Source organism: Ostrinia furnacalis, unplaced genomic scaffold (assembly GCF_004193835.3).
Source record: "Ostrinia furnacalis isolate ACB-3 unplaced genomic scaffold, ASM419383v2 OfSCF1629, whole genome shotgun sequence".
In the NCBI taxonomy this organism is placed as follows: Eukaryota; Metazoa; Arthropoda; class Insecta; order Lepidoptera; family Crambidae; genus Ostrinia; species Ostrinia furnacalis.
This window is the reverse complement of record NW_021131868.1, coordinates 441,197-468,285: the sequence shown is the minus strand read 5'-3', so window position 1 is coordinate 468,285 and position 27,089 is coordinate 441,197. Positions and strand designations below refer to the sequence as shown.

General features: G+C 41.3%; 1 protein-coding gene across 1 annotated transcript in view; it reads right to left on the bottom strand.

The window, feature by feature from the left end:
* Positions 1–27,089, bottom strand: part of LOC114353130 (probable multidrug resistance-associated protein lethal(2)03659) — a 56,459-nt gene that overhangs the window by 15,726 nt on the left and 13,644 nt on the right. Inside the window, exons 2-16 of the mRNA XM_028304965.1 lie at positions 20,730–20,889; positions 20,057–20,119; positions 17,534–17,610; positions 16,666–16,768; positions 15,511–15,615; positions 14,378–14,480; positions 13,225–13,352; positions 12,606–12,709; positions 10,017–10,173; positions 8,651–9,013; positions 7,964–8,114; positions 6,709–6,870; positions 5,122–5,251; positions 3,957–4,066; positions 2,862–2,987 (exon numbers count right to left, since the gene is read on the bottom strand). Of these exons, the coding sequence (XP_028160766.1) occupies positions 2,862–2,987; positions 3,957–4,066; positions 5,122–5,251; positions 6,709–6,870; positions 7,964–8,114; positions 8,651–9,013; positions 10,017–10,173; positions 12,606–12,709; positions 13,225–13,352; positions 14,378–14,480; positions 15,511–15,615; positions 16,666–16,768; positions 17,534–17,610; positions 20,057–20,119; positions 20,730–20,809 (1,962 nt within the window). The 5' untranslated portion in view covers positions 20,810–20,889. The remainder of the gene's footprint in view (positions 1–2,861; positions 2,988–3,956; positions 4,067–5,121; positions 5,252–6,708; positions 6,871–7,963; positions 8,115–8,650; positions 9,014–10,016; positions 10,174–12,605; positions 12,710–13,224; positions 13,353–14,377; positions 14,481–15,510; positions 15,616–16,665; positions 16,769–17,533; positions 17,611–20,056; positions 20,120–20,729; positions 20,890–27,089) is intronic.

Below are 27,089 nucleotides of genomic sequence, written 5' to 3'. Positions count from 1 at the left end.
TGATGATGATGATAATAATGACGATGAAGGATACCTTCTCATTCTTCAAAAAAAGTGCTATAGGAAGGTGATGTTCCTGCAGGATTAGTCCCAGGTGATTATTGACCTGATGATGATGATGATTACCTTCCACATCCTCAGTATAAGATGCTGTAGGAGAGGGTCGTGCTCTGAAGTTGAGACTTAATGACCTGATGATGATGATGACGATGATGGTGATATGGGGATGATGATGATGATATGGTGATGATGATGATGATTATCGCCTATATGAAACAGTCATGCTCTGCAGTGGCGACTCAATGACATGATGATGATGATGATGATGATAGCTTTCCCATCTTCACTATAAGATACTATAGGTGATGATGGTGCACCTGCATTGGCGACTAAAAATGACTTGATGATGATGATGATATGATGATGATATGGTGATGATGATGATGATTACCGTCTATATGAAAGAGTCATGCTTTACAGTAGAGATTAAATGACCGGATGATGATGATATGGTGATGATGATGATTACTTTCCCATTCCTCATTATAAGATGTCATAGGAAAGGGTCGAGCTCCTGCATATTAAATGACCTGATGATGATGATGACGATGATGATGATTACCTTCCACATCCTCACTATAAGATATATAAGAAAGGGTGGAGCTTCTGCATATTAAATGACCTGATGATGATGATGATGATGATGATGATTACTTTCCCATTCCTTAGGTACTATAAGAAACTATAGAAGAGAGTCGTCCTCTGCAGTGCAGACTAAATGACCGGATGATGATGATGATGATGATGATGATGATGATTACCTTCCCATTCCTCATGGCGGCGACGGTGGCCGCGTGTCTGGCGTAATGCACGTGGTGCGTCACCAGGACAGTGGCTTTGTCCCGGAGGAAGCCACGGATGCAGTCCTCGTAGGTCGCTTGTGATGATGATGATGATGATGATGATGATTGCTCACTATAAGATGCTGTAGGAGAGGGTTTAGCTTTGCAGTGGAGACTAAATGACCGGATGATGATGATATGGTGATGATGATGATAACCTTCCCATTCCTCACTTTAAGATGTTATAGGTGATGATGGTGGGGACTAGAAATCACTTGATGATGATGATGATAGTGATATGGTGATGATGTTGGTGATAGGGTGATGATGATGGTGATATGGTGATGATGATGGTGATAGGGTGATGATGATGGTGATAGGGTGGTGATGATTGTGATGGGGTGATGATGATGATGGTGATAGGGTGATGATGATGATGATGATTACCGTCCATAGAAGTCATCCTCTGCAGTGTAGACTAAATGACCTGATGATGATGATGATGATGATTACCTTCTCATTTCTCACTATAAGATGCTATAGGACAAGGTCATGCTCTGAAGTGGAGACTAACAGACAGACTACATTGTGATGATGATGATGATGATTACCTTCCACATTCTCACTATAAGATGCTATAGGAAAAGGGGGAGCTCCTGCATATTACTTAAATGACCTGATGATGATGATGATGATATAATGATGATGATTACCTTCCCATTCCTCACTATAAGATGCTATAGAAGAGGGTTTTGCTCTGCAGTGGAGACTAAATGACCAGATGATGATGATATGGTGATGATGATGATTACCTTCCACATCCTCACTATAAGATGCTATAGGAAAGGGTCGAGCTCCTGCATATTACTTAAATGACCTGATGATGATGATGATGATATAATGATAATGATGATTACTTTCCCATTCCTTAGGTACTATAAGAAACTATAGAAGAGGGTCGTCCTCTGCAGTAAAGACTAAATGACCTGATGATGATGATGATGATGATTACCTTCCCATTTCTCACTATAAGATGCTATAGGTGATCATGGTGCTCCTGCAGTGGGGTCAAAAAATGACTTGATGATGATGATGATATGATGATTATGATGATATGATGGTGATGATGATGTTCACCGTCCATAGGAAAGAGTCATGCTCTGCTGTGGAGACTCAATGACCCAATGATAATGATGATGATAATTACCTTCCCATTCCTCACTATCTATAAGATGCTATAAGTGATGATGATGCACCTGCAGTGGGGACTAAAATGACTTGATGATGATGATGATAATGACGACGATGATGATGATTATTACCTTCCCACTCCTCATTATAAGATGCTATAGGAGAGGGTTTTGCTCTGCAGTGGAGACTAAATGACCTGATGATGATGATGATGATTACCTTCCACATCCTCACTATAAGATGCTATAGGAACGGGTGGAGCTCCTGCATATTAAATGACCTGATGATGATGATGATGATAATATAATGATGATGATGGTTACCTTCCCTTTCCTCACTATAAGATGCTATAAGTGATGATGGTGCACCTGCAGTGGGGACTAAAAATGACTTGATGATGATGATGATATGGTTATGATGATGATGATAGTCATATAGTGATGAGGATGATGATTACCGTCCATAGGGATCATGCTCTGCTGTGGAGACTTAATGACTTGATGATGATGATGATGATGATTACCTTCCACATCCTCACTATAAGATGCTATAGGAAAGGGTCGAGCTCCTGCATATTACTTAAATGACCTGATGATGATGATGATGATGATAAAATGATGATGATGATGATTACCTTCCCTTTCCTCACTATAAGATGCCAAAAGTGAGGATGGTGCTTCTGCAATGTAGACTAAATACTTGATGATGATGATGATATGGTGATGATGATGGTGATATAGTGATGAGGATGATGATTACCGCCCATAGGGGTCATGCTCTGCTGCGGAGACTAAATGACCAGATAATGATGATGATGATGATGTTTACCTTCCCATTCCTCATGGCGGCGACGGTGGCCGCGTGCCTGGCGTAATGCACGTGGTGCGTCACCAGGACAGTGGCTTTGTGCCGGAGGAAGCCACGGATGCAGTCCTCGTAGATCGCTTGTGCTACCTGGAGGACAAATGAAGACATTTATTGAATTTTTGAGCGTTAAGAGTCGCATCTGAAACTTAAATTACCTATAGTCCGGTCCCTGAGCACGTAGAATTTTGTCCAATGACCCCAAGCTACCCATCCTTATCGCTCGCGCGTAATTATATTGCTGTTGCGATTGTGCGACGGGCACCCGCAGTGAGTGTGCGAGGTAGCTTGGGGTTATTGGACAAAATTCTACGTGCTCCGCGACCAGACTTTACATACTTGAAACTTTCCAATCAAACAAAAGGTCGTGGTGGACCCACAAGGTAGACTGACGACCTCATAAAGGAAAGCAGGAAGGCGCTGGATGCAGACCGCTACCAACCGGCCATTGTGGAAATCATTGGGGGAGGCCTATGTTCAGCAGAAGACGTGTTATGGCTGATATGATGATTATGATGAAAAGGTCGGTTCGATTCTTGTTTTAGGCAATTTTTTTTCAAGTTATTGAAAAAATAAAGACATTGCTTCAGCTAAATGCTGGCTACTGATGGACAAAGACATCCACGTTTTTCTCGCGATAAAGAAACAAGACATACAGTCAGCGTCAAATAGTTCGTGACACCCAAAGTGGGCAAAAAGTTGACAACACAACCTTATTCCAACTGGCACAAAGATCTGATTTTCTAGGTATTTGATAACATGAATGAAGTAGGTAAAGCCCGGTCTCCGAGCACGTAGAATTTCGTCCAATGACCCCAAGCTACCCATCCTCATCGCTTGCGCGTAATTATGTTGCTGTCGCGCTCGCACACTCACTGCGGGCGCCCGTCGCACAGTCGCGACAGCAATATAATTACGCGCGAGCGATAAGGATGGGTAGCTTGGGGTCATTAGACGAAATTCTACGTGCTCGCAGACCAGATTATAGTTGATAGCATAAACCAATAATTTTAAACACAACTTTTTTAATAGTTAATATTGTATTCTAGAAGTACATACCTTCGCATCGACTGCAGCTAACGGATCGTCCAGCAAATAAACGTCCGCGTGTTGGTACACACACCTCGCGAGCGATATCCTTGCCCTTTGGCCGCCAGACAGCGATGCGCCTGTCAAATAATTCGAAGCGAAAGGTCACTGACTGACTGACTCACTCACTCATCACGAAATCTCAGAAACTAAAGTACGGCCAACGAGAAGCGATACCAAATGTAAACAAACCTAATGTCATGGTCATTTGGAATAGTAGGGGTGGGTTGCACGGTGCAACCCACCCCTAAAATGGTGGTGCAACTTGCACCACCTATCTTTAACGGTAACTATGACGATAACCGGTGCTTTTTGTATGGAATTTGACAGATTTTTGGAATTTGACAAATACACAAGATGGGAAGAGACAGAATAGATTGTCAGCTCGACAGTCGAATCGACCTTTTGTATCGCTGCTAGTTGGCCGTACTTTACAAGTGCTAGGAGTCTCGAATTTTGTATGGGCGTTCCTTTTAGAACGTAGGTGCTCACTAAGACGGGATTTTGCAAAATTCAACCCCTAAACGGGATCCACGCGTACGAAGTTGCGGGCGGCCGCTAGCTCATTTATACAGGATGGAAACAATATGTCGTGATCTCACTCTTATGATTATTTCTCTATACAAGATATCGAAAAAACTGATTACTGATCCTGAAAATGCTTCACGAGCTTTATCAAACTGTATCAATAAATAAGTTCCAGGATAAATTAGTTTTATCCGAAAATTGAATCTTTCCAGCTTCCATACATTTAGTACAGCCACTTCGGAATTATTCCCACCTCTAGTTCCCACCGCTGCAACTCCTGTGTAGCCAGGATCTACAGCTTGACCGCCTACAACCCAACCAGTGAAGGTCAAGTTTGTCTCGGGGGAAAGTTAAACTGTCACACAACACGCTGTTTCAACTTTCACTAAACAGTACATAAAGAAATGGATGATGATGTATGTTTGTTACTCTTTCACGCAAAAACTTCTCAGGGATTTTGATGAAACTTTACAGCAATGTTGTTTATTCATCAGAATAACATATTGGCTGAAATTTATAATGATCTGAATTTCACGCGGGCGCAGATGTGGGCAAAAGCTAGTATATATTATATGAATAGTCCATGCCTTTAAAGCCGCCATTTTACCTCTCTCGCCGACCACAGTCTTGTCCCCGTGCGGTAATATCTCCAAGTCACTCTTCAGTTGGCAGCACTTGATCACTTGTTTGTATCTCTGCATGTTCATATCTTGCCCGAACAGGATGTTTTGACGCACCTAAAGTCATAAACAACACATTATAGCCAGCGCTTAACTCAGTCAGTGCCTGTATGGAAGCGGCACGGGAGGGGTGACGTTGAGATATTATGACGTGACAAAGCATACAAATCATAGAGATATAGAGAGATGCCAACTAATGCGCTGAGTTTGAAACTCAGTGTCGCATTAGAAATTCACACACACAAAGTAATCAAAAAGTGCTCATTATCCACTGCGGTATCAGTACTCAACGATCGAATAGTTTTTAGTACTACGCAAGCAATGTAAACTGTTTACATTATGACGTTGCTGCTGTCATCATTGCTGTCGCGAGCAATGTGTTCTGTTTTTGGGCATATTGCTGCGACACCGGCCACGCCCCCTTGTCACATCTCCCTTTAGTTTCTTCTTCTTCTTTTTTGATGATGTTGGCAATACACGTCACGGTCGACTTGATTTGTGCCATTTTCAAGTATTTAAGTGATACGAGTTACAAAATGAGATCAAGTATTGATATAATGAAGGATGATAGATGATACCCCTTCCCACCCTTTGAGTCTCAGTAAAGTTGTGGTGCTTTACTGAGACCTCCTATGGACAACTTGAGAGAACCAGAAGAATCACGATGCCCTGTTTTGCTTCACTTGCCCACACCCATGCACGTTCACGAACACTCAATGGTTAATAATCCACCATTATTACATATTAATAGTCGCCCACAGACGAATTTGAGAAAATAAAACAAAACCGCTAACATGACGCTTCAGATTCCCGCCAAGAAGTCCCCCTTAAGTTTCTGTGATCTGTGATACAAATCGTCTGAAAACCACTGTATGGGAGCGGCATGGGAGGCCGCCCCCCATACCTCAGGCGCTGACTGACTTAAGCGCTAGAGCACAGAATAATAATAATTACTTCGTAGAGATTTTTTTCGCGAATGTATTTAAAAAAATGTATGCTCAATGTCGGGACTATTCCCACATCTCGTTCCCACCGCTGCAACTCCTGTGTAGCCAGGATCTACAGCTTGACCGCTACAAAAACCCAACCAATGAAGGTCAAGTTTGTCCCGGGGGAAAGTTAAACTTTCATTGGACCCGCAACGAAATTAATCAGAAGAACATAGGAGGAGTGCTCAATGTCGTTAACAATATGGTGTACTTTAGCTTGTCTGAAGAGTCGAGCACCATTTTGTTAACAAACGTCTGTGATCGGTACTGCGCCGAAGCCATAGGGCTGACTTCGGTAAAATGATGTGTGACGTGAGGTCCCATAACACACTGTGCACCGTTTTTACATATATGGTTTATTGTCTTTACAATGCAAATGGGTGAAGAATACACGTGCGTGCGTCAATTCTCGCTCGTGATTGTCCTGTCGATTAGGTATCTCAGGAGGTGAAGTCACGCGTGTTTTGTTTTCGATGCAACCTCGCGGAGATGAACAGGCCTGGCTAGAGATATAATCCAACTCACCGAAGCTTCAAACAGCCACGGGTCTTGCGCAGCGTACGCTATGATCCCGTTTACAGTCAGCTGCCCACTAGTGGGCGTCAGTTCCCGCAGCATTGCTTGCAATAGCGTGGACTTGCCAGAACCTACTGTGCCCACCACTACTGTTAGGGTTTCTGGTTTTATCTGTAAAAAGAAAGATGTGCGATGTAATCTAAATCCCAATCCCAACTAATATTATAAATGCGAAAGTAACTCTGTCTGTCTGTCTGTCTGTTACGCTTTCCCGCTTAAACCTCGCAACCGATTTTGATGAAATTTGGCATAGAGATAGTTTGAGTCCCGGGAAAGAACATAGGATAGTTTTTATCCCGGTTTTTGAAACAGGGACGCGCGCGATAAAGTTTTTCTGTGACAGACAAAATTCCACGCGGGCGAAGCCGCGGGCGGAAAGCTTAGTATACAATAACTCAAAGGTGACTGACTGACTGACAAAGTGATCTATCAACGCACAGCTCTACTGGACGGATCGGGCTGAAATTTGGCATGCAGGTAGATGTTATGACGTAGGCATCCGCTAAGAAAGGATTTTACGATACTCCACCCCTAAGGGGGTAAAACGGGATCCACGCGTACGAAGTCGCGGGCGGCCGCTAGTTCAATATAAAACAGTTCTTCATTTTCTCAACAACTTGAAAAATCGAACTCCCTAAGGCGGGAATCAAACCCACGAGCTTTCGCTTGCCAGGCGACTGCTCTTCCATCTGAGCTACTTATGCCCGTTTTCACCATCAATCCCTAATTTTTAAGTAACCCCTATTAAACACAAAATTCCTATTATTTGTTACCATAGGGGTCACTTAAAAATTAGGGATTGATGGTGAAAACGGGCGTGAGACACTGAATGAACCAGTCGAAATTTTTAAGTGTAATACGCTGTTCTTTATTTCTAGATTGATCCGTTAAACAGTGGTTTTAAATGACGTCTAATATGTATAGTTTTGTCATTTTAAAATAGTGTTTCGATAATGCTTGTAACTTGTATTATGTCTAGTGCTTTACTCAGTCAGTGCCTGAGGTATGGGAGGGGTATGGGGAGGGTGATTTTGTAACGACAAACGTCAGCAAGACTGTAGATTGTCACGTCATCATGTGTCAATGTTACCCCTCCCGTGCTGCTACCATACCTCAGGCACTGGCTGAGTTATGCGCTAGACCAATAGTAAGGGAGTTATAATGAGAATCTAAATCCAGAAACAGAGGATAAAAATATAAATACCGTTAAGTTTATATCAGATAGAGCAGCCACTTTCCCATCCAACGATTCGTCGTCGACATTCTTCCAGTGCGCTGTGTAGTTGCTCATCGTTATCAGATCTTGGGGCTTCAGTTGCTGAAGGTTATTTTCCGACTTAATGTATGCCTGTTGGCTGTAAATATGTGCCCAAGTAAGTTAGGGGTACAAACAGTGTTGCTTTTGAGAATAGACAATAAAATGTAAAGTTTTGTTACTTGGATGATATCACCATATTTAGCGATGCTATAGAAAACCATCTAGTGTTGTTAATGTTTAAAAAAGTTTCATGAAACAATAGAATTGTAATATTGATTGCAACAAGATGTGAATAGCCCAACAGTCTGTGTCCCACTGCTAATTCGAGATCCAACGAACGCTGATTCGATCACCACCGACCACTGAACTATTATGGTGAACCCACTAATGGTCTAGCGCTTAAATTGGTCAGTGCAGTAACATGCTTCATATATGAGTGGCACGGGAGAGGTGACATTGACATAATTATTATGACGTGACAGACCATAAAATCTGAACGAGATCTAAAGTCTCACTGACAACGTTACAAAGTCCCGAGTCACTGACTGAGTTAAGTACTAGACCTATAACACAATAAGCATAACATTTAGCTTAAATATTACATTCTTTAAAAATAAAAAAATTAAATCTCACCCATTCCCAATCAACTTCTCGAATACTCCATTAGTGGTTGGAACTTTGACGTCATCAATCGTCACCAGATCCACGCCATCTTGGTTATTGACCTCAGGGAGCAACAAAAACTCTTGCATTCTCTTAACACTGACGTACGCTTCCAAAGTGAACGTTATTGCAAGCGGCAGAAAGTCTACCAAGTTGAACCTCAGCATTTCGTAGTAGCAGAATATGACATACACTTTGGCAGCTGTCAGTTCGTTCTTGAATGAGATGAAGGATATGACGCTGAGGAAAATGGCCACTTTTGTGTTTAATTTGACGCACGATATCATGACCGCCCGCAGCCATGACATCTTTTTGATTATGTTCATTTCTTTCCTGAAAGTAAAAAATATAATTATACTTTTTAAGTCCGGATAGGTTTTATCAGTATGGTTCTTGCAACTCTAAAGCTTTATGATTTAACCACACCAACGCGTACGGGTCGCCATCGCTGGCGCGATCAAAGGCCAATGACAGGTCGCGTGAACTGTCATAGGTCGCGCGACCTATCATTGGCCTTTGCGCGCCGGCGATGGCGATCTGCGCGCGTTGGTGTGGTTGAAGCTTTAGTTGTGTGTACACTGTACGTGTACCTACATACACAAAACGGTAGTGTAATGTCTATCAAAACTTTTGAAAAACGCACAGTAACGAGTCACCACACATGTAAAGCTCACGCGCCTTCGTGATTGCAACAACTATATTTAATCTTTATTTCCTTTCCAACCGGTCTGGCCAGCGTAGGGAGTATAGGTCAAATCCTCCATTTGTATCTAGTTCATAAGAGGTATTTAACTCCTATCAATATTATTAGCATCAAATATCATCATCAGGTGATTTAGTCTCCACTGCAGGGGCACGACCCTCTAATTGACCAGAGGCAAGAGGATTTGTCCTACACTCCCCACGCTGGCCAGACGGGTTGGGGAGACCTGATCGCATATTTAGTTAGAGAAGCTTACTAGTTCCTACAGATATTCTTCTTACTTCATCATCATCATCATTTCAGCCAAAGGACGTCCATTGCTGAACATAGGCCTCCCCCAATGCTTTCCATGTTGCCAGGTTGGTAGCGGCCTATATCCAGCGCTTTCCTGCAACCTTTATGAGGTCGTCTGTCCACCTTATCTTACTTGCCTAGCTCGCTCTTGTTTAATGTAAGTATTTGCTGTATCTAATTGAAAAAGTGACTGACAAAGATGACTGAGTTTCTTCCGCCAATTCTCAGCACCAGCCCATATGTTGTCCCGAAGTGGTGGTAGGGCAAGCTATATTTGGGACGTGTATAAGCGCCCTGGAAAGGGCTAGGTACTGAATAAAACCTTTGACTTCAACTTACTTTCTAGCAAATCCAATGATCCTAGCAAAAGCGTTCTCCCACGCGTACATTTTGATGGCTTCGATGCTCTGAATCACTTCGCCCATCATCCGGATTCGGTTGTCGGTCCGGACGGCCGTTTTTCTGCGGAGCCTGCTTGAGATCTTGCCTAGATAGCCTGTTGGAAACAATTTGTATTTAGGCTTTAGCGAAGTAGAATAGGTCTAACCATAGTTCACAAAAACATGTAAACAGTTTATATTGCTTACGTAGTACTAAATGTTGAGTACTGATACCGCAGTGGATTATGAGTACATATTTTGATTACTTTGTGTGTGTGTCAATTTCTAATGTAATCTGAATCTTGACTGTCATAAAATCACCCTCCCGTGCCGACCCTTCACCTCAGGCTGACTCAGTTAAAAGCTAGACCTATTGAGACGTCTATAAGTGGTTGGGAAGTCAAGCCACATTTCAGATCTACAAAGAAACTCCAGTTTTTATGAAATTTGGGCAAGTAACGTTCGTTTTAAACATTTAAACTTTTACCTATGTCGTTTATACTTTTACATGTACCTACATTATGTCTAATGGTTCGAAGGCAATAAATACATTTTTTTGTTTTATTTATTATTTTATTTTTAGTGTCTGGGTCTCCTTTTGCACGATTTTAGATCACGTTTAGTTAAGTTCAATATTTTTTTCCATTTCCAGTGTCTGTCAAAGTTATTTTTTTTTAATTGTATAGCCAAATAAAAAATAAATAGTGCTCACAAATCGTCAAATACTTAAATAAATAAAAAATAAGACAAATAAAAAAATAATTATGTTTTGCTCTTATGGAGTCTTTACATGTCTTATAATCTTTTTGCCCTACTAGTGACCCTAGTTTGATAGCGTTAATCAAAGTCCAGGTAAATAATATTTGTTTAGACTATTAAATACCTACATAGCATTCTGGGACTGGGTAGTCAATGCGAAAAAACGCTCAACGGTTGGAATGTGCAGGTGTCAAAATGTCCATACAGACCGGCTGTTAGTGTGGCAAAAAGTATGAACGTCGAAATGAGCAATGGTTAAAATGATCTGAAGTTAAAATGTCTTCGGGTTTATTTGAACAAGCGTCTTATTGTATAATAGCTAACGTGAACACGTGTTTAAATGCATCAAGGTAAAAATGTCCAAAAAAACTTTATTGACTAGACTACAAGAACATTGAACATTTTGACATTTAATTTTATTAATTTATTCATGAGCACAATATATCAGTTGATCATTTTATCTATCACACCTTTTGTTGTACTTGTATTTTGTGATGTGTACCATTTGTCACTAAACCATTGTAACCATGGTAACAATGTACATTTTGGCACTGGGACTTTTTGACGTTCATACTTTCTGCCACACTAACAACCGGTCCGTATGGACATTTTGACACCTGCACATTCCAACCGTTGAGCGTTTTTTCGCATTGACTACCCAGTCCCTGAATGCTACATAGTACAAAACATATTTTTTACAAAACAAAAATACTTAGGCTAAGAACTCACGGCGCGATTTTCACCCGCGCCCGCGGCGGTTGTGGAATCTGGGGGCACGGCAGTGCGCCCACCAAGTCGAGCAAAAACGCGGCACGGCCGTTACCATTCTTTTCTCGAAGCAATTCAGGCCATTTTCGACCGCCTGTAACTTCGTTGTGGATAAAACTAGAAGGCTGAATTTTCATTAGCTATGCAGGCATTGTAAAGACACGGTATATTTCAAATTTCATTCAATTTGAACCAGTAGTTTAAGAATTATAACGGGTCAAAGTTTCTTAATTTTGTCACTCACTGACTGACTGACTCACCGATCATCAAAATTCTAAGGCACTTCTAGCAGACCTAGAAGCTTCAAATTTGGAATATAAGTAGTGTTTGGTATGAATGAATCAATCAAGGAAAAACTAAAATATTTGGGGGCACGGTAGTGCAACCGCCAAGTCGAGTAAAATTTTTCAATTTCGGTCCAGTTTTCTAGATACATAGCTGCTGTCTACAAAATACAAAAAGAAATGAGATCCCATCAAAAACAATACTTGTCAAAAAAAAACAAGTCTCGCAACTCAGTTGTTCTACGGTAAAAAGTTGTGAGATCCATGTAATACCAAGTCCAGGCCAGGAAATCTTTAACGTTTTACATTAATTATTGACTTGGCCATCGCACTAAATAATTTAATTTACACGTGTTTTCATGCGATGGCCAAGTCAATATATTTATGTACGATTTAAAATCGCGCCGCGTGATAAGTCACTTTTACAAAATGGTCGCCCGCCGATCGGGCGGTTATCGCGCGGTTTTTGCGCGGGCGAAAACCGCGTCGTGAGTTGTGCATTAGTTTGTACATAAGTATCTGCATTCTACAGAAGCTGCGGGCCCGCAACCGCCGCGGGCGCGGGTGAAAATCGCGCCATGAGTTCTTAGCCTTACTTATCTCTGTTCTCACGTTTTCCATGTTATACCTCTAAACGTCGGTGGTTAGCAGAATAACCACCAAAATGGTGGTGGTGTGGAATCACCCCTAAAGCGGATTTTAATCTATTACACCTTGTATATTACTCCAGAACTCACCTTGGAAAGGGATGAACATCAGCAAAAACGCCACTCCTATAAAAGCAGCGACTCCAATTTGCCTGTACATCAAGTATATGATGATCACGCTCTCCAGAGGCGACCTGATAAGATAAGAAAAGAAAAACTTTACTCAGCATATAAAAAAACAAAAGACAAGTTGCAGTACATCATAACATTTCTTAAAAAATAGTGAACAACCAATGTGTGTTACCAGTGATGACTTATGGTTCGGCAACGTGGCCTACAGAACCTCAAAGTTGCACAGCGTGCTATGGAGAAGGCTATGCTCGGTGTTTCTTTACGAGATCGAATCAGAAATGAGGAGATCCGTAAACGAACTAAAGTCGCTGACATAGCCCGACGGATTAGCAAGCTGAAGTGGCAATGGGCAGGGCACATAGTACGCAGAACTGACGGCCGACGGCCTATGCGCGTACCGTGTGCAGCGTGGGACGCCCACCCACAAGGTGGACCGACGACCTCATAAAAATAGCAGGGAAGCGCTGGACGCAGGCCGCTACCAATCGATCAACATGGAAAGCATTGGGGGAGGCCTATGTTCAGCAGTGGACGTCCTATGGCTGAAATGATGATGATGCTGAAGAGTTGACCTTACCTGACGAGGTCCATCATGAATAGGGCGGCCATATCGAACCTCTGAGCGTCGGTGGTTAGTAAATTAACCACGTGGCCCGCTAAGCCTTCGGACGCTTTACCACCGGCGGTTAAATCGAGGCGAAGTAACTGGAAATGGAGAAAACTATTTGGTAACATCAAGAGCTCAGCTAGGTTAGTTTAGCTTAGCTCGCATACCTGGTGCAGTTTTTTTTTATGACTAAAGGCCGATTCACACATATCAGTGAAGTCACAGTTCAGGCTCAGTACCGGCACAGTGCCAAATATTCTTTCATACAGTTTCTACGAACGCATCCCCACTTGTCAGTGTCAGTGACGACACAGTGCTCTCAGTGTCAGTGCCGACTGCCGACACCGGCAATCACGGACGTATTCGTTGACGAAGATATTTTTTGTCGGATCACGGACGCCGCCGCGGCCTCAAAAACAATATAACTTACTTCATAGTTTCTGAACAAGAATATTGAAAAAGCTCTCTGACATTTTAAAATATTCAAAATATTTCACTGACGCAACACTGTAGCACTGATACTGAACTGAGCGGAGTGAGCGGACACTGTGACGGAACTGTGGCTTCACTGATGTGTGTGAATCGAGCTTAACAAGGCAGCTATTTGACCACCATCGCACCTTATGTTAAGTGAGATGCAGTCTAGGATGGTACATATCTGCCCTGTAAGTGCCTATTCACTCTCGCCTTGAAAATGCCCGGATTAAAGTCTTCGGGAAAGACAGCAGCAGGCAACGAATTCCAGTCCCTAGCTGTTCGCATTATAAAAGAGTCATCGAAACGCTTAGTGCGAGCTGATGGAATGTCAACAATATAGGGATGGTACGCACCTGCGTCTGGTTCCCTGATGATGGAAGTTTTCCATAGTTGTGTGCAAGCTGAAAACTATACAAACACTATGGAAAACTGCGTCAGCTAGCGAGCTAAGCTAAACTAACATAGCATAGCTCTGGTTTGCAAAAAATATTACTAGTTAAAAATTAAACAAACTTATATTGAGACTATATATTAGTGATTGGATTAATTTAGATTTCTTTCTGATATCGACTAAATGAACAGGCATAGTGGTTAGTATGAAAACCACCAGGTTTGTATACTGAATTAACGATGCTACCTTACTTACCTTTCTATAAATCAATGAGCAGCACCCGACTCGTATTTTTATCGCCATTTCTAAGAGCCACAATAGCCATGGATGTAAAAGAGTGGCGTTTATGGCCATAAGGCTGGAACAAAAAATATTAAATTGGCTATAGGCCCGGTCTGTGAGCACGTAGAATTTTGTGCAATGACCCCAAGCTACCTATCCTTATCGCTCGCGCGTAATTATATTGCTGTCGCGACTGTGCGACGGGCGCCCGCAGTGAGTGTGCGAGCGCGAAAGCAACATAATTACGCGCGAGCGATAAGGATGGGTAGCTTGGGGTCATTGGACAAAATTCTACGTGCTCACAGACCAGACTATAGCGCTTAACTGAGTCAGTGCCTGAGGTATCGGAACGGCATGGGCGGGTGTTTTTGTGACGTCAAACGTCAGCGACACTTCAGATCTCGTTCAAAATTGTATGCCTATTGTAACGTCATAATATTATGTCAATGTTCGGATCGATGAGTGATCGAATCAGAAATGAGGAGATCCGCAGGAGAACCAAAGTGACTGACATAGCCCGCAGAATCGCTAAAATCAAGCAGTGGGCGGGGCACATAGCTCGCAGAGATAGCCGTTGGGACAGAAAAGTTCTTGAATGGCGACTACGATCCTAAAGACGTAGTGTGGAGAGGTCTGCCACTAGGTGGACCGACGATCTGGTGAAGGTCGCGAGAGAAGCCTGGATGCGGTTGACGCAAGACCGGTCTTTATGGAAATCCTTGGAGTAGGCCTATATCCCGCAGTGGACGTCATTCGGCTGAAACGAACGAATATATTATCAACTAGCTTTCCGCCCGCGGCTTCGCCCGCGTGGAATTTTGTCTGTCACAGAAAAACTTTATCGCGCGCGTCCCTGTTTCAAAAACCGGGATAAAAACTATCCTATGTTCTTTCCCGGGACTCAAACTATCTCTATGCCAAATTTCATCAAAATCGGTTGCGAGGTTTAAGCGGAAAAGCGTAACAGACAGACAGACAGACAGACAGAGTTACTTTCGCATTTATAATGTCACTCATTTCGTGTCGCTCCCAAACCTCAGGCACTGACTGAGTGAAGCGATAAAACTATAAAAAGGAATATTAAAGTGAATATTAGTTTTTCTTACCCGACTACCCCCAAAGCGTATAAATACGCGTGTGTTTTGCTCACAGCAGGCGCGGACGGTGAGAAGTAGTTTATCAAGCCTTCAAGGCACATTGGTATGATTAACCTGAAAAATAATAACAATAATTAACAAATTAATTTATTTATTTATTTACACACACACATTTACTATTGTTACAGGCTAACCCAATATAATTAAGCTGAAGTGGCAATGGGCAGGGCACAGTACGCAGAACTGACGGCCGATGGGGCAGTAAGGTTCTGGAGTGGAGGCCACGTACCGGAAAGCGCTGCTTAGGACGTCCACCTATAAGGTGGACTGACGACCTCGTAAAGATAGCAGGAAGGCGCTGGATGCAGGCCGCTACCAACCGGTCATTATGGAAATCATTGGGGGAGGCTTATGTTCAGCAGTGGACGTCCTGTGGCTAAAACAGGTACAGTAGAATCCCGATTATCCGGATCAATTAAAACCAGGGGTGTTCCGGATAATCGAAAATCCGGATAATCTATTTCAAAGTAAAATCAAACAATAATTAACTTTTTACAATAAAAAGGGTTTTCAATACATCATTTTAGAGTCTAAAAATGTAAATATTAGACCATTGGTCATCCATTTCTTTAAACAATAAACTAAGAAGACTTCCGTACCATGTTACGGTGGTGGCGCCTTAGGTTTTTATGGGTCCAGACCCTGAATGGGTAATTAGAAACCGTGAAGAATGAGTCCGGATAATGGGATATCCGGATAATCGAAGTCCGGATAATCGAGATTCTACTGTATAGAGCTAAACTGGAGGTTCTTTCCCACGGGAACATCCCGTTTTCAGCAGGTACCGTTTTTGTTCCCAATGTATATTTTCAAACCGAAACTGTCCGCATAGGTGATGTGGAAAACAAAATTTGATTACTCAAACACATCTTTCCACTTTGGTGGAAAACCTTAGTCTCCACTGCAGGAGCACGTCTCTAATTGACCAGAGGCAAGAGGATTTGTCCTACACTCCCCACGCTGGCCAGACGGGTTGGGGAGGCCTGATGCTCGCATATTTGTCCCTTTAGTCGCCTCTTACGACATCCACGGGAAGAGTGGGTAGTCCCATTCTACTCAACCGGGACCACGCGGTTACAAAAATGCACTTTATTATGTACTTACTTAAAACTAGTTTCGAATACCGCCAAAATAAGGTTCCCTATAATAAATCGGAGCCCATGGATCCGCAGTATGGTCCGGATTAACGAGGGTTTCTTGCCTTTGCCTGTAAACCATAGTAAAATATGATTAAGAATCTATATCTATATAAGCAAAAGTTCACTGACTGACTCACTTACTCATCACGAAATCTCAGAAACTAAAAGTGCTAGGAGTCTCAAATTTTGCATGGGGGTTCCTTTTAGAACGTACATGGGTGCTCACTAAGACCTAAGGGGGTAAAACGGGATCCACGCGTAGGAAGTCGCGGGCGGCCGCTAGTAGGTCATATAGGGCACATAGCTCGTAGAGATGATGGCCGTTGGGACAGAAAAGTTCTCGAGTGGCGTCCACGGGCCAGAAGACATAGCGTGGGCAGGCCCCCCATTAGGTGGACCGACGATCTGGTGAAGGTCGCGGGAAGAACCTAAAGCCTGGTCTGTGAGCAGGGCCCGCGACTGTGCGATGGGTGCCCGCAGTGAGTGTGCGAGCGCGACAGCAATATAATTACGCGCGAGCGATAAGGATGGGTAGCTTGGGGTCATTGGACAAAATTCTACGTGCTCACAGACCAGACTGCGGGCAGCGCAGGACCGGACGTTATGGAAATCCTTGGGGGAGGCCTTTGTCCAGCACTGGACGTCATTTGACTGAAACGAACGAACAAAGAACAGATCACCGCTTGTGCCCGCTAAAGAAAAAAAATATTGATGGTGGGCCCAGTTGCCGGAAGAAAAAATATTAAAAAAAATCAATCCGGCGACTGTTATGGTAAAAGCGTTGTAGTTGTCGGTCCACGGAAGGCTTGACTTATAATGGGATAATTAATTACCTTGCTTTTGTAATTCCTCCTTCCATTTCTGCCCCATGACGTCCCCGCGAGGGGCTGCCCTGTGTTCTGGGGAACATCTGAAAAGATAATAATATCAATTTTTTAATATTACAATAGTAGGATAGAATATGAGGCAGTGAGAGACTAGCCCATTGGTTCCCAAAGTGGGAGGCGCGGGCCATCTGTGTAGGTACTTAAATACATATAAAAAAACCTGCAACCGCTGAGAGAATGCATTCCAGACTGCTCGATACGACCAATAAATAATCTTGACTGGAGGAGGCGCGCGGAATTTTTTGTATGGTCGAAAGGGAGCGCGTCTCAAATAAGTTAGGGAACCCTTACTAGCCTGAGACGGAGCTGTGGACGAATGTCCGACATTAACTCGCGGCTCCGTTTCTTTGGGCTCCGGTGGACACCGTCGAGTTTTAATGGGTAGGCCCCGCCTTTAAAGAGCAGGCGGAGAGAGTCCCACATAACCCACTGATCGTCCCCATTGACCAGTGGGTATACGCAAAGCATTTCCCGACGTAAAAAAAATATAGAAAGTAAGATTATGATTCCCAAGGGCACAGTAAAAATATGTTTGAGAAGCAATCAATTTTTGTGTGTACGGGCTTATTCCACCACACTTTCCCACCGCTGCAACTCCTGTGTAGCCAGGATCTACAGCCTGGCCTCCAATGAAACCCAACCAGTAAAAGTTGAGTAGTCCCGGGGGATAGCTAACTATCTTCGAACCTGCGACGAATTTAATCAGAAGAATATTGGGGGTCCAATACAGTTTAACTTTCCCCCGGGATAAACTTGGCCTTCACTGTTTGGGTTTTTATTGGTGGTCAAGCTGTAGATTTTGGCTACACAGGAGTTGCAGCGGTGGGCACGAGAGGTTCCGTAATAATAGGAAGAGTTCAAAATATAATATCAATTTTGAATGTAGCAAACTTTACTAGCTTTCTGACCATTCTTGGCAGCTGCAAAATCAGTAATTGATACATAATTACATGTAATTACTTTCCCACAGTAAATCATAACATATCGCTAATGTAATGTATCACAAATTAACACGATATAAATACATTAACACGTGTTCGAAGAGTTGTCGTTATCACTTGTCCTTTGACCTCGTTGTGATCAGTCATTATTACACAAGTGAGTGACAAATCATGCTTCTAAAGGATTCGCTACACTGGATGCTTTATGCGGTCTGCAAAGTGAACGCAGCCCGCATATTATATAAACAACAACATTGTCGGTCAGGGCAACGGTGTGAACGCAGCCCGCATTATGTATGAACTATATTAACGGTCAGGTCACGGGACTATTCCCACCTCTCCTTCCCACCGCTGCAACTCCTGTGTAGCCAGGATCTACAGCTTGACCGCCAACAAAAATCCAACCCAACCAGTGAAGGCCAAGTTTGTCCCGGGGAAAGTTAAACTGTCATTGGGCCCGCAACGAAATTAATCAGAAGATAGGAGTTCGAAGTTAAGGTAAAGAAGGGCAAGACAATCTGTCAGCGGTCGTGACAAGTCAATCTGTCACGGTCAGATCGCTTCAATACTAAATGTATAGAATCCAACAATGTAGTTCATACATAATGCGGACTGCGTTCACTTTGACCTGACCGCAGAACGCACTCAGTGTAGCAAACCCTTAAGATTCCCACGGTCATGTATTTGAGCAATGCTGTTTGCTGTTTAATATTAATCCTACTAATATTATAAAGGTGAAAGTATGTGTGGATGTTTGTTACTCTTTCACGCAAAAACTACTGAACGGATTTGGTTGAAACTTTAAAGTATTAATCTTTATAACCCAGAATAACATATAGGCTATAATTTATGACGATATGTGACAAACTAAATTTCACGCGGGTGAAGCCGCAGGCAAAAGCTAGTCGATACTAAATGTACCGACAATGTAGTTCATACTTCATACATAATGCGGACTGCGTTCACTTTGACCTGACCGCAGAACGCATGCAGTGTCAATCCTTAAGATTCCCACGGTCACGTATTTGAGCAATGCTGCTTGCTACATAATCTATACTAATATTATAAATGCGAAAGTAACTCTGTCTGTCTGTCCTGCTTCTACGCCTAAACCACTGAACCGATTTTGATGAAATTTGGCATAGAGATAGTTTGGGACGCCGCGATAAAGTTTTTCTGTGACAGACAAAATTCCACGCGGGCGAAGCCGCGGGCGGAAAGCTAGTATGGAATATGTACGATTTTTTTCTATTACAGTCGTCATCGAGAACTTTTATTTTCCAAAAACTCTAAAAAACTATTAGTAATTTCTTTGTCTCATGTCATGTGACGTCACGCTCAGCTAATACCAGACATTTAAAATACATGACGTCAGCAAATGTCATTCATGCATATCGTCTGACACCACGTCCGTCACGCATGCATGGATAATATTTACTACAGAACTTTCGGTTTAAAAACCAGATATTTGTAGTTTTGCTTGCCTAATATGCTAAATAAATATTTTTTCGTTCTTTCTTTTATTTACCTGTATACGTCTGATATGCTCAGTTGTCCTTTTCTGCCTTTCACGAATATTGGGCGGGTGTACCTAAAACATAATACACAAATTAACAGGTTTCCTTGTTGACTTACAGCTTAATTAAAAGCGACTATAGCCCAATGCTGGAAAGGACTGGCCAAATCGAGATCGGAGGAACGCGCTTTCGAACCCTGGACTACTGTGGTGAACCCACTCGTAACACAATCATGTTTAGGTCCGGTTTATAGTGTTTGAGAAGGACGACAACATTCACGGGAAGAGAGGGGTCGTGTTATTATTACTCTGTCGAAATCACATGGGAGTCTTCTGTCAATTCGGCGACAGAGAACTGAGAACCACTTTAAACCACCGTTAAAAGTAGGCCCTTTTTAACCACAGTTACCCCACAGCCAGTCGTAGGGTTAATTTTCAAATGTTTTTTTTCGGCAACTGGGCACACCGTCAATGTGCATTAAGGATTAGTTCATCATCATCATCATTTTAGCCATAGGACGTCCACTGCTGAACATAGGCCTCCCGCAATGATTTCCATATCGCCCGGCTGGTAGCGGCCTGCATCTAGCGCCTTCTTGATACCTTTATGAGGTCGTCGGTCCACCATGTGGGTTTTAAAATGGGTGGAAAGGAGTAGGTTTATCGATAAATATTATTCACTCACCAAAATGAGAATTGTGAGAAGATGTTAGCCTTCTCTCTTGGGTTCTGCTCCCTCTCTATATCGAAGTACTTGGGGTCCATCTTTACGCTTAAAAATAATTATTTGGCACTGCGGCTTTATCACAAGTTATTGATCAGGTTCCCTTGGGTGCATGGTTTATCTGGAACAAGGAAAAATGTTATTTAAAAACATTAGCAATAAAAAAAATTACTATTTTAGCTAAATATTCCTTCTTATAAGAAACTAGCTTTTGCCCACGGTTTTACCCGCGTGAAATTTAGTTTGTCACAGATCGTCATAAATTATAGCCTATATGTTATTCTGGGTTATAAACAATAATACTGTAAAGTTTCATCAAAATCCGTTTAGTAGTTTTTGCGTGAAAGAGTAACAAACATTCAGACATCCAGACAGAATGTCTTTTTCTAAAAAAAAAAACACCCTAGCAAAACGTCAATTTCTACTAGCAAGTGACTCTAGTCACAATTCTAGTGGCGAAATCTGGTTAGTGCAAATACGATGGCCCTCATACTACTTCAGCTCTCACCACTTCACTAGTTGGCGCTACTATTTTAGCAATTTTGCAGGCTAATAGCCAATAAGTTCCAAGAAAGACACGGAATTCTAAGAGCTAGAATCCGTCTCGCACTTACTAGTTTTAATCTTTAGAATCGGACAAGTTTCGCAAAAAACAGCTAGGGATTCACCGAATACGGTAGCAACAGGAAAAAACGGTTTAAAAATTACCTTCACAGTTTGTCCTCACTTTACTACACAATGCTTAAGTAGTGTACACAAAAAATATTGTAAAGTATCTAAACAATAGCCTTAATGGTACATCTCTACCACAAAAAATGCGTTCGTTTAATGCAGGCTTTCGTTGGCTGCTTTGAGCCAATGTACCTAACAACTTTTTGCTCATGATGCACGCACGAAAGAATTTACGATACTAGCTGTCCCCGCGACTTCAGACGCGTGAAAATAGTTTGAATAATTAATCCTGATTTCGCTACATTTTTTATTGATGATGCCTGCTTTCCTCGGAAAATGGGTTAGGGGCCGTCCATAAATTACGTCATCGATTTTTTCAGATTTTAGACCCCCCCCCCCCCCCCCCCCCTATCTATCATTTACCGTCATCCGCAGACCAACCCCCCCCCCCCTAATTTAGAATGACGTAATATATGGACGGCCCCTTATCTAATACAAAAATATTTTTTTATTGCGTTCAACGAAACAAACTCTTCAGGTTTTTAATAATTAGTAAAAAGTATAAATAACAAAAAAACTTATAATAAAATGCTTGTGTTTGTTCTGGATAATTTTCTTAACGGGCTGTACATATTTTGAGGGGCCTTATTTATATTATGTATACGCATCGTGGGTATCATTGACAAATCTATACAGGTTGTCCAAAGGGGGGGAATATGACGTAATAAAAAAATTCCTTTAATTCCTCGGAATCTGACTCATCTGACTTCATCGCAATCTGACGTAATCAAAGCAACATTTCTTTCATTCTTTATCTCTATATAATTCATCCTTTATATCCAAGCTCTTATCAACAAGACGTGATCTTGCACAAGCGACAAGCGAGTCATTGACCTTAATAAGCGGCCAGTTAAGCTTGACCCCTGACACTGATCAATTAGTTACGGTAAACAGCTCAGTTACACTGGACAGCCTTTTAATTATTTGATGATAGCTATAACTAGATTGAAAAATCTAAAACGATGTAAGTGGCGATCGCTAAGAAGGACTTGCCACAGTGGATGCGTTCTGCGAAATGCGTTCAAGTCAAAGTGAACGCAGCCCGCATCATGTATGAACAATATTGTCTGTCTCTGAATAAAATTTCGCAAAAACAATCTATTAAATAGATTTCTTTCCTCATTAATTTAATATTTGTTAGAATTGTTAGCAAGGTTTGTTGTGTATCAAATTACTTATTTACTGTTCTAATAATTACATTATTATGTTATTATGAGGATAAACAGTGTTGATAGCATTATTGTTTAAGGTTTAAAATGTATTATGTAATAGTTACTAATATGTTTCAATAATTGTTATCTCAAACGGTATTAAAATAAAATTTTATTAATTATTCAAAATAAAGCATTAAATTGCAAATTACGATTTCAATTAGTTCATTCCTAATCGGTTGGTTCCATGAATAGTCGAGGCGTCGAGGGTAAATGTTGACCGCAGGTTGTTCACAAACATCGCATGACCAGTCAGGTCAGAGGTCAGCACTGGCCACTGCAGATGTAGGGTGAAGTCGCCTGTTTGCGTCACCTCTATTAAAATCAAATGAAATAAAAAAAATATGTTTATTTTTTTGGACTAATTAAAAAAGTCATTGCAAATAATCAAGGAGCGTGTATAATTATTTTTTTGCCCAACCAGCGCTTAGACATAACAATTTGGCAAGTGCTGAGAAGAAGCGCCGCAACAACAAGCGTCATATTTTAAGTATTTTCCACTGTTTGTTGTTTTACCGGACTAAGCCAAAAAGAGGGTAAGGTTTTTTGAGTGTAACATGTATGTAGTTGTGAATTTTTTTAGCGTTAAGAGTCGTGTGTATGTAAACTAAGTAATTTTGTATGACTAGCACATTCTGTAGCCTAAACGGCTTCATTGAATAATTAGTGTTACACGGATAATATGTAAATTAGGACTGATAAAACTGTTTAATGCATATGTTCGATTGGTAATGGAAGTAAATGACTTTGAAATCATCACTGTCACACAGAAATACGCAAAAAATGTCTTCCAAATATACACAAAACAACAGTGACTCAGTTTACGCTGCTTCTTCTCAGCACTGGCCCATTTATTGTCCAGAAGCAGTGGTAGGGTTAATACTGGGACGTGTAAAAGTGCTTTTTAAAAGCCTAGTACTTACAAAAATAGACGATAGCACATCAAGCTAAACACAGTGGCGTCATATCGTTCTCACCGCAACAACTACTGTGTAGCCAAGATCTACAGCTTGACCGTCAATAAAAACCCAACCAGTAAAGGTCAAGTTTGTCCCAGGGAAAGTTAAACTGTCATTGGACCCGCAACGAAATAAATCAAAAGAACATAGAGTTGTAATTAAAGGTTCCAATTCGATTGCGGTGCCAAATCAATAGTTGATTTATGGTGTGACATTCATAGATCGTCTCTACAGGGTACCTGTTCAACCATGTCGCTCACATACCATCCTATCCATGGTTCACGTGCTTCGAACAATGATCCATGTCAAGGTTGCCGCGTCAAATACCATGTAGATGTCAATGGCTGGATGTAGAGATGGCATATAAAGCCACATACTTTAGGAACTTGTGTAGTTGTGATAGAAGTTATTTTTCAACAAAAATATAATGTATAGTCTGATGGTGACTGTACTGATGACAGTATATAAAGATACTGTGGCAACTTATGTTGTAGGTGCTTCCTTGCAATTAAGATATCATTGAATTGGTAATGTGTAGCTAATTAATTAGACATTTAAAAAAAACCAAACAATAAAAAAAGTAATTAGAATTACCAGCTGGCTGGCTGGCTTCTCAGCACTGACCCATTTATTGCCCTAAAACAGTGATAGGGTTAAAGTCAAGTAATGCTGGGATGTATAAAATGCTTTTTTGAAGCCTATTTGTAGAAAAAAAAATTAAAATAACCTGAAAAAAGACTGCAATTAGTTGTAGCCACCACTTCTTCTCAACACTGGCCCATCTTACGTCCCAAAGCAGTGGTAGGGTCAAAATTATACTTGGACGTGTAAAAGCCTACTTCCTCAAAACAACTTTAAGTGCCTTTTTCCAGTGAAGCCAGCGTAATAGGAAAGACATGTATGAAATAATGAAATGCGGGCCAAATCCGCACGAGGGCCGAAATCCACTTAAGAGGAAAAAGGCTCTAGGTAGGCAATAGATATTTTTTTACTTAGTCATCTAAGTAAAAAACTATCTACTTTCCAGTTAAAGTTTACGCAATTAATGGATGCGGCCTTCATAGAACTACAAGCAGATAGTATTTTATCATTAAATCGATAGGCACGAGACAAGATATCTCAAAACTAGCACAGATGCGTATCATTTCCGAGGATTTGATATTCGATGAATATCTATAAATAACTGAATGATGGATCATTGTAAAATTGGTGACTTTGCATCATATTAACCAAGGATTTCAAGATTGTTTATGTCAGCCATGTTTTAACGTCACATTTCTGTAACAAAACACTTAATTCCCACCCTGAAAACAGAGTTAGTTTAAAAACAAAAGTATATTTATTTGTTTCATCATCATCATCATTTCAGCCATAGGACGTCCACTGCAGAACCTCCCCCAATGACTTCTACATCGCACGGTTGGTAGCGGCCTGCATCCAGCGCCTTCCTGCTACCTTTATCAGGTCGTCGGTCCACCTTGTGGGTGGACGTCCCACGCTACGTTTTCCGGTACGCGGCCTCCATTCCAGAACCTTGCTGCCCCATCGGCCGTCAGTTCTGTGTACTATGTGCCCTGCCCACTCCCACTTCAGCTTGCTAATCCGTCGGGCTATGTCAGCGACTTTAGTTCGTTTACGGATCTCCTCATTTCTGATTCCCTCTCCATAGCACATCACTCTCCATAGCACTCATTTATTTGTTTAGACTAATTTAATCACTCTTACATATCGCCAAAATGATCTTATGCAGTTACCAGCGCTCCGAAACAAACATTGGCAAGTGCTGAGAAGAAGCGCCGCAACAAACTCAGTCACTAACTCACTACTTTTGTCTGCCAGTTAAAAATAGAGAATAGAGAAAAACTGTTTTTGGATTCATATCAATAAAAACATCGTTTTAACATAATGAGTTTTTAAATCTATGAGATACATACTTGACCCAAACTAATTGATCCGAAATTCCATTTTACAGTCTGTTATGACTAAAATATAATGATTTTACTGTTTATTCTACATTTAGAGATAATTTGCAATCACTGTAACTGGGTCATCTTAATCTATGACTGTGACTATGACGGGTCATTCACGGTAGATTTGAGGCCTAATTATAATACAACCATAACTATAACTAATCAATTGAAAGGTTGCGAAAAAAGCAGTGGCGGATTTAGGGTAAAAGTACCTGTTTCGGCCATCTTTACGCCGGTTTTTAAAACCGACCTCAACAAAAGGAGGAGGTTCTCAATGAGGATCATTTCGATTTTTAGCTGTGAATGCAGATTTATAGGGCTAAGAAATCCTTAATACACAGTGCAAAAATTTTTGTTCTACGACAAAAATTGACGAAGTTATGGCCAAATTACTAAAAAAGTTCACTGACCACCCGGCGCGGGGACGATGACGTCATTATATCCGATCCGAACGCTGCCGGCGTACTGCGTGGATAGAAAATATTTTTTTCTAGCCAAATTATCAGTTTTAGAGAAAAACTTGTAATGACATTTATTCATCAGAATAAAGTAAGCTATCGATAGGTAATTTTTAAAAATGGAAATTGTGAAAAATAACGCAAAAAATCCATACGCTCATACGATTCAATGGCACGCAGAGACGCGATTGGGGTCTCCGCGGTGGTATATTTGGCGATTTATTCAAATAAAGTGTACATAAGTGTTGTTAGAGTCATATCTTCTTCCAAGTAAAATATAAAAATGTATAAGTATTAATTTATTTACTTCTAACAATAAGGTATAACTTCTAACAATATGACATTGCTATGAAAATCATCCCCCCCCCCAGGCCAGAAACTGGGTATTAGCATCATATTAAGTATTATTATGTTCAATACAAACAATCATTAAGTTACACTCACCCCAACCGCGTCTCCGCATTGCATCGAATCCTATGAAAATGTGGTTTTTGGACATAGCAATACTTATTTTTCACAATTTTTATTTTTAAAAATTACTGGTCGATAGGTTACTTTATTTTGAAGAATAAATGTTATTAAAAGTTTTTTTCTAAAACTGATAGTTTAGCCGTAAAAAAATATTTTCCATCCCATTAGTACGCCGGCTGCGCTCGATTCGGATATAATGACGTCACGCGGCCTTGCGTACGTTGACTTTTAGCGGCAAAAACGGCCTATGTTTATTACTTAATATCTTCGTAAGTAATGGTCCGATTTGGATAATTCAAAAAGATATATCTTTCTTATGTCTTAAAGATTAACGTAGATACTAGTTTTATTGAATTTTCTACAACAGTACTGATCCTCATTCAGTTGGTATCTTTTTTTTTTCGATGTATGTACGTACACCGATTATGCCGAGATTTCTGAGCCGATTTACGTGATTCTTGTTTTCATCGATGCGGAATAGTTGCCATTTGGTCCCATAAAAAATTTATTTGATTTGGTT